At 38.3% G+C, this 9,177-nt stretch overlaps 1 protein-coding gene across 1 annotated transcript; it reads right to left on the minus strand.

The window, feature by feature from the left end:
• Positions 1 to 1,313: 1,313 nt before the first annotated feature.
• Positions 1,314 to 8,889, minus strand: TMEM17 (transmembrane protein 17). The gene is made up of 4 exons (XM_063078863.1): positions 8,599 to 8,889; positions 3,942 to 4,045; positions 3,676 to 3,789; positions 1,314 to 2,337 (listed from the first exon to the last, which is right to left on the minus strand). Exons 1-4 carry the CDS (start codon positions 8,696 to 8,698, stop codon positions 2,059 to 2,061), a joined length of 597 nt encoding a protein of 198 aa, XP_062934933.1. The 5' UTR covers positions 8,699 to 8,889; the 3' UTR covers positions 1,314 to 2,058.
• Positions 8,890 to 9,177: the final 288 nt, after the last annotated feature.

The raw sequence follows: 9,177 nt of genomic DNA on the forward strand, positions 1-9,177 counted from the left end.
ATGGAAAAACATATTCAAATAAAATTAAAGACTGCCTAAACCACAAATGTGCTGACATGTAAATATCTTCTCTACCTCAATTTTCATATACTCGTACTTACATAGGGAACCAGGTATATTGCAATTGAAAATATTGGTTCAAACTAATGCAAAAATCATAGTTTTACTGTTTAGATGAAAACAAACAAATGCTTTGGTCATGGTATTGATTTACTTTCTTAGTTTCTTTTTTCCCACCCTTACTATATCTGCATTTTAAACAATATGCTTATTACAGAAAAATTACTTGAAAATTTTAAATCAATTTTCTCAAAATTTTCAGTCTTTAAAAAAATTTTTATTATTATGACTAACATTTTAGTTATTAATCTTTTAATCCTAAATTAAAATTTAAATGTACCAGAGGATCTGCTACTTAAAATAAAACTCTGGAAACAATCTTGTAATAGAAAAGTTTTTTTCAGTCATCCTGTTAATTTATCTGCTTTGTAGATTTAATTTTCTTACATTTTCTTACAGAATCAGCTACCTATTCTTATCTGGGAAACAAATGCAAACAAATTTAAGTTTTAGGAAACTATTCAAACAGAGTTCTATTTTGAATTTCAAATTCAAAATACAGTCCCTTTGGCTATCTTAGCTCTCACTATATTAGTAGGCACCCTGGTTTTCAAATTCAGCCTCATGTGAATTTAATGGGTATGAAGCAGTTCTTCAGTGAACAATGATCTATAAGATGAGATCACAAGGGTTAATGTGTCTTCTACAATGCATGCTGCATAGAAGACTCTTTAATATTTCTTTTTTTCTCCTTCCTTGTGAGAAATGCCCTCACCTGTCCAATGCCAAAGGATGGGTATGGAGACCTGAGGTACAGCGACGCGAAACTTTAATAACGGCCTTGCAAGGTCCAGGTGTCTGTGAACAGGACAGGCATGCCTGAAATTACATTATATCATGCAATTTATTCTCTAGTGAGCAATTCCCTCCCCTTCTTTCTCATTGGCTGAGTACTACGGAGTGCACAATCTTCCTGAATGTCATCTAAGTTTTATTTCTTCCTTATAGGGCATTTATTGTCCCCTTCCCTCTGGTGGAAAGGGGTGGGCTCAGGACAAGCCTGTAAAAAAGGCCCACCCTAAGTCCTGAGGAGGAAGAAGAACCAGGAAGTAAAAAGAACAAGGTGACCAGCCACCATCTTGAGAAGTCACCTTTGGGAAAGTGCACTTTCAGGGGTTATCACACCACAAGTTAGTCAAGCAACCGTTGTTAAGCTATTCCTGAAAATGAATCATTTAAGCTATTTTCCCACATTCCTTCCCTTGCAACTTTGTAATAAAAAAACTTATAACCCCCAAAACTGCACAAGACAGGAATGATTTATTGCTGACACTTCAACATTAATATTTTATAATTTATTGTAAAAATATTTGCACCCCACCACCAACACAAATACTGAAAATGGCTTTATGAAAGTTACAATTTTATAACAAAAATATTCCTAAATATCATGATAATCCACCTGTTTTCTTCTTAACCTCAGTATAATAAAGACTATGGTTAGAATTTGACCCTAGAAGGCATGAAAATTTGGTCTCTTGGTTTATAAATATAGTCTAATACACAAGAATATTGTTTGGCATTGTCATGTGCTTCAAGAAACACAGTTAGACGTTGGTCAGCCAAGATACAGATAACCAATGAGTTTATGGAAAATGTACACATTTCTAGTTACGGACCCTAACTAGAAATATTACTGTAAAGCTGGTAAACTACAACCACTAATAGATTTCTATACACCTGAAAAAGTCAACAGCATCAAAAAAATTAAGAAATTTGGCATCAGGTAGACAATATCTAGGTTCTAGGGTTCACATGTAGTGCTTTTATGTACTATACAAAGTCTTATCATTGCCCCCAACTTCGGAATTTCAGAGCTAGATAGTATAAAATTCAAAATACTTGTTTTGTCCCTTTTCACATGCTGGACCTATGATGTGTTCTAACTCTTGCTGTCTTCTAGAATGATCTTTCAGATTTTCACTAAACAGCACTGGGTCAAATCTCTTCTATACATGACCTCATCCTTCTTGCATCTTCTCTATTTGCAGAAAGCCGGTCAAAGTCTTGGAGGTGGAAACGAGTTGCCAACTGATTGACCATTCTCCTCAAAGTAAGAAATGCTGCAACAACTTGGAAAGTAAGGAAGATAGTGAAGATGATATGTACTGCTTTTTCCAAGGGCAGATTCGTTAGCCCGTCATTAAAGAGCAAGAAAAGAATTAAAGGTAACTGCAATAGAAGGCTCAAAAGCCAAAAGCCAGCCAACTCAGGAACCTGCAATGACATACATCAAGAGTAATAAGATCAGTAAAATACAGTATCTTGTTTAAGATAAGTACTTAGAACTACTAAGAACCTACATTATGGGCTCTGTGAGTAATTCAAAATGAATATGACATGGTCCTTGTCCTCTGAGGATTTATAGTGTTGATGAGAATACTAACTTATGTGAAATAATCCTAGAATACAGCACTTTAGTGAATAATTAAAAGCAAAATTTAGAGGTATAGACTAAATGCCACAAGAAATAAGAGAGTGAAACAGACGTCAAGGACACAGGCTTTTACAGTTGTGTAGAAAGAGGAAGAAGCAAGAATGTAAGCAAGGAAACACATGAAACAAGCAAGACTGGGAATCAACACGTCAGCCTGGAATGGATGGTTGGGTTAGGAAACAGCAAGAAATACAGTAAGACAGGCTGGTTGGGGCCTCACTGTGAAGGGCCTAGAAAACCACATAAATCTTTAAGCATTAACCCTACACTCTGGTAACTATAAATGCTTAGGCAGTGTAGTGGATTGAATTATGTCCCACCCAAAACTCACTGAAGCTTGAGTTGTGTCTCCCAAGTTTTATGTATTAGAAACTTAGCCTCCACTGTGACTGTTAAGAGGGTGGGAAATCCTACTATGGTAATTGAAAGGTGGAGCCTTGAGGAGATGATTGGATTGTAGGCCTGTGCTGTCGTGAGTAGATTAAAAATGGTGGTCGGAGGGGTGGTTCTGAGGGCCTTAAAAGAAGAGGAGAGTCTGTTTTTCTCTCTCTCTGCTCTCTCTGCTTCCACCATCTTGCAATGTGAGACCCCTGGGTCACTGTCGCCACCACCAGATGGACTTTGGACTTCCCAGCCTCAGAAACTGTAAGCAAAAATTTCATTTTTCTTATAAGTTACCCAGTTATGTGTACTGTGTATTAAGCAACACAAACGGGACTAATACAGGCAGCATGATGATTCAGAAAACATGGGCCTGGTATAGGAAATGAGCTTATAATTTCCCCTCATTTTCTTATTCAGGATTTAACTGATCAAGTATTTTCAAGACCGATGAGAAGAGGGAAAACTACCAATTCTTAAATGCCTACTATGTTCAAGTACTTCATATATATCATTTCATTTAATCCCAACAAACCTGTGAAGTAAATATTATTTTCCCCATCTCATATATAAGGCAACCAGGACTCAAGAGGTTAAGCAAATGGACCTCAGTGACAGAAGTGGTAAAGTTGGATCCAGGCGTAAACTCTTTCTACCATACGTCACTGCCTTTCACTTGCTATGAAAACCTTACTGCACTTACGTGTTGCACTAAGAGAAAGACAGGAAGAGCCTACCTTCTCCTGTAGGTTACCCATGTAGCCCAGATATAACCGGATGGCTTCAATTAAGGTTATTAGGATGATAACAGTGATCACGATGAATTTGTAGTAATCAGGCAAGATTGAATACTAAAAAAAAAAAAAAGTTTGTAAAATCTCACGTATAGTAATACTGACCTGGGATAGAAAAAAAAATTAGGAACTTTAATTTTATTGATAATGTAACAGTGTCATGGATGGGTGCAAGGGGGCTCAGCAGAAATATTAAAGCATAATCTTACCTTTATCTGAAGCATCATAATGCAGCTCACCCACCAAAGTGGGAAAAAGTAAGTGTTAAAATAAAGTGACATCTGCAATGCCAAATTGGAGACCATTTCATTATCTACAGAAATAAATAGAGAGAAAAGAAACAAACTCTTAATTCTGGTCTATGCCCTGTAAATCCTTTTGTTCCTTAGAATAACTATAGTATTGGCACAATAAAACTCCAAACTTTGAGTCTATTCATAATCATTGACAGGAAAAGGAATATTCTCCTTTTACTATTTAGTTCAAATACTGGCTACTTGGGGGTACATTTCATATTTTTCAATTACTTTATCATTTTGCCATTACAATTTGCTGACTTTTTTGCACAATACTGGTAAAGATTAAACGTCGAATATTAATATAAGTCCTATTGAACAGATAATAATGATCATTGCCTCCTTTGTAGAATTCTATGTAAAGTCTTTAAAATGAACACATAAAATACATAAAGATGAACCTTTCACATATAAACTAAGCTCATACAAAAACTAATCTCCCCAAATTATAATCAGACATAATTAAATATATGCTTCCTTCAGCATACCATAATCCCACCCATTCTTTAATGCTCAGTTCAATGCCACCTTTTCCATAACTCCTTCCTTGGTCATATTCCCTAACCTCAGCAGAAATCTCTTTCCCCTCTTGGTACTTATCACTTTAGACTTTGTATAAGAAGTGTTAACAAAGAACCACACTCCTCTCACTTGAGACACAGTCTGGTATACTGAAGAGATCACAGGCATTAGAGTCCAAGTAAACCCAGAACTCCCAAACTCCCACCACCCTGGATGCCAGACTTTGGATAAATTATTTAACTTCTTTGTGCCTCAATTTCTTCATCTGTAAAATGGTAACATTAAAACTACCTCCAAGGCTACTTGTGAGGATTAGAGACAATAAAATTATTTTACTCTAGAACCATGCTTGGCATGCTTAGTAGGCACTCAACAAATATTACTCCCCTTTCTTCTCTTCTACTTATATCAAGTCTCATTGTAAGCACAGACCATGTCCTACCCAAATTTGAGACCATCATATAACCTACATCTTGCTTTACACGACAGTGAATACCAAATACACATAAACAGAAAGAATGAATTAATGAAACATACTGTCATAAGGACATTACCAGTGTAACCATCTGTGATACATGAGTTCCATTATTCTAAGGTTGACTACATAATACCTTTTGCTTTCATGCGAGGGAGAAGAGTCCTAAATTAAAAATTTGATTTTTAAAATTGAGCCCTACCAAAAACATCTTAAATTTGACTAAATCCTTAAGAGGAGATACATACAGTCATGCATCACTTAATGACAGGTATATGTTCTGAGAAATGTGTCGTCAGGCGATCTCGTCATTGTGCAAGCATCATAGGGTGTACTTACACAGACCTGGATCGTATAGCCTACTACACACCTAGGCTATAGGGTACAGTCTATCCCTCCTAGGCTACAAACTTGTACAGCACGTTACTGTACTGAGTAGCACAGGCAACTATAACACAATGGTGTCTGTGTATCTAAACATAGAGAAGGCACACTAAAAATACAGCATAAAAGATAAAAAACGATATGCCAGTGAGTATAGGGTACTTACTATAAATGGAACTTGCAGGACCGGAAGTTGCTCTGGGCAAGTCAGTGAATGAGTGGTGAGTTAATGTGAAGGCTAGGACATTACTGTACACTCCTGTAGACTTTATAAACACTGTACACTTAGGCTACATTAAATTTATTAAAAAATATTTTTTCTTCAATAATAAATTAACCTTACCTTATTATAACTTTTTAACTTAATAAACTCTTTAATTTTTTAACTTCTTGACTTCTGTAATAACACTTAGCTTAAAACACAAACACACTGTACAGCTGTACAAAAATATTTTTATCTTTGTATCTTTATTCAATAAGCATCTTCCTATTTAAAAACTTTTTTTTTTTACCTTTTAAATTTTTTTGTTAAAAATTAAGACACAAACACATAATAGCCTAGGTCTACACAAGGTTGGGATCATTAATATCACTGTCTTCTACCTATACATCTCGTTCCACTGGAAGGTCTTCAGGAGCAATAACACGAATGGAGCTGACATTTCCTATGATAACAATGCCTTCTTCTAGAACATCTCTTGAAGCACCTGCCGGAGGCTGTTTTACAGGTTCTTTTTTTTTTTTTATAAGTAGAAGGAGTATACTCTAAAATAACAATAAAAACTATAGTACAGTAAATACATAAACCAGCAACATAGTCATTTATTATCTTTATCAGGTATTATGTACTGTACATAAGTGTATGTGCTAGACTTTATAAATGACTGGCAGTAAATTCGTTTTTACCAGCATTACCACAGACATGTGAGTAATGCACTGTTCTATGATACCCTATAACATTACATCACTGCACGGTAAGGATTTTTCAGCTCCATTATAATCTTATGGGACCACCATTGTATACGCAGACTTTATTGACCAAAAAGTTGTTATGCAGCACATAACTGTATTTTGAAATCAATTGTAAATGTAAGATTTTACAAAGGCTCTAAAATAAATTTCTTATAATGGGATCAGCACAGTGCAAGTTAAAATAAACAAATTTCTTAAAAAGATCATTTTTTATTTTTCTCCACTATCTTTTTTATCTATCATTTAGTAAATTTTTAATGTAAGAAATAATCACGGTCTCTAACAGTGAGACGGTTTCCTTTAGCTACAAGAATATGCCTATTTATTATGATCTACTTTTACTTGCACCTATTTATTAAATTACCACTGATAAAGGAATAAATTCTTAAAATCTGTTAAATCTGAAGACAATTCACCAGCCTAGGGTTTTTTCCATAACAACAGCACAATTCTTGGTCAGCTGTGGACATGGTATAAACTTGTAATTACAGTACAAATAATCAAACCTATTTCTGATCCACAAAGAAGAAAAGGTAGGGAAACAATGATAAATTGGTTAAGGTGAAAATTTTAGTGCCTTTGGAGCAGAAACTGTAAATTTTGAAAATTTTGCAAAAAACAGTTTTTACGTTAGAAATTTTGCACATGAACATCTTAAAAGTTATGCTATGTCCATATTTCAACAGCTCAAACTTATAATCATGCAATTGAAAATCAAGTTAATATGTAAATGAGCTGAAAGCACAAGACATGAGTTTACTAAATTCTGCAAAAGTTCAAGTTGATTTCTATAAATGGAATTCAAATTAAAACATTATGTAACATAAATCAGGGGTAGGCAAACTACTGGCCAGCTGCCTCTTTCTGTACAGTGAGTTAGAAATGTTTTTTCACATCTTAAATGGTTTGGGGGAAAGAAGTCAAAGAATAATGTTTTGTGACAAGTGAAAACCACATGAAATTCAAATTTCGGTGTCCGTAGATAAAATTTTAATGGAACACAGCCATACCTATTCAATTACTATTGTCTATGGCTGCTGCAGAGACCATGTGGCATGCAAAGTCTAAAATATTTACTATGTGGCATTTTTCAGAGAAAGTCTGCTGACCCCCTATACCTTGCATCATCAAATTTTATTTTATTTCACAGGACAGCGAGCAATTATCAGATTTTACTCCCTGTTAAGCCTCAGTCTTAGAATCAGAAATATGGACACCTAATTCTTCACGTTTTTCTCTGCACATCCTAAATCATAAAGAGATCTATATTTGGGGGACAGGTAAGTGATCAAGATGACAAAATGCAACTACAGAAACTGACTTTGCTTTTCCCTGCCCCCTTTTAAAAATCCCTAAAACCAAGCAGAGGAAAAGATGTGTACTTTCCAGCAGACTTCAATGATGAAAACCACATGGTCTTGGTTGACAGTACGCTATCATCATGATTTAGAAGGAGAAAACTGCGTTATCACTTGTCATCATGTTCAACGTGGTGTTTTGCTACCAGATTTAAGGGAAGAGTTATATATACGGGAGGAAAAGGTGTAGGCAGGGAAAGGGGCAAATTCTGTTAAAGGCCCTGCTTAGAATGGCAGCTGCCACTCTGGAGTGGATAGCAGTTTAAAATGACTCATTAAAAAAGATTTTTTTTTTCATTATCTTCTGCGGCAAAACGGCCTAGTGGAGAACGTACTTGTTCTGCTAGGCAAAGAGAAAAGGCAAAGCGAAAAGGCAAAGCTATTTCACTGGGGTGGGAGTTGGGGGAGCGGGAAGGGGAGCTGATTGTTTAGACTGTTTGCCCCATCCTGGCCAGAAAAGCCAGGGCGGGCACCGCAGAGGAAAGGCAACGTCGGCCTTCGCGGAGGGCGCAGGCCCTGCTGCGTGCTGCCGGCGCCCCTTTTATGTTTTTATATTGAGCCTCCGCCCAGGCAGCGCGGAGCCTCACGCAGCGCAAAGGCTGGCATCACCCCTGCTGCCTCGCTTGCAACGACCCGGCCAGGCGGCCGCAGCACGATCAGACCAGGCCAGTGGTCTGAGCCCGGGGGCGCCCCAGCCCCAGTCCCCGGCCCGGCCCCTCCTCCAAGGAACTCCCCGCATCGCGGAGAACCAGCAGAAGGTGAAACCGCCATCTTAGGTCCGGGCAAAACCTGGCCTCTCCGAAGCCTGCGCCAGGCCCGCAGCGGGCTACGCCCCCTGCGCCGGGCCTCGGCCACTCACCCGGACCCTCGTTGTACTCCGGCCCGGTTCGGCTGGAGTCGCTGAACACTGTCCGGCTGAAGTTCCCAAGCCGCTGGCGAACCGGATCCGGCAGCTCCATGCCCGGGTCTTGGCATCCCTCCCCGCCTCAGACGCAGGCTGGTCTGCGGGCGCAGCCGCGCTCTGCGGTTGCCACGGCGACCGGGCGCGCGGGGCCGCGCTGCGGGCAGAGTCTGGTCTGCAGCCCGCGCGCCCGGGAAGAGAAGTGTGCGGGGCCGAGAGCCGCTGAGGTGCTCGGAGGCAGATCTCTTAGTCCTGTTTTAAGGAACACCATCTTAAACACAAATAGAAATAATAATTAATGACATGGGGCTGGATTAGGTTACAAGGAGCCCTCCCACCTGGCCGGTGGGACTGTAAATAGGCGCAACCTTTCTGGAGGGAAATATAGAACGAATGCAGGGCTTAAAGAATGTTTGTGACCCAGCAGCTCCTCTTCTAGGAGTGAGAGTGTGATAGCGTGCACAGGTTGTTTTTGAATAATAATAATAAAAAAATACAAGAATGGGCAATTGATTAAATTTATTAGAGCACATATGT

The sequence above is a fragment of the Cynocephalus volans genome, chromosome 14, assembly GCF_027409185.1.
Source record: "Cynocephalus volans isolate mCynVol1 chromosome 14, mCynVol1.pri, whole genome shotgun sequence".
Classification (NCBI taxonomy): domain Eukaryota; kingdom Metazoa; phylum Chordata; class Mammalia; order Dermoptera; family Cynocephalidae; genus Cynocephalus; species Cynocephalus volans.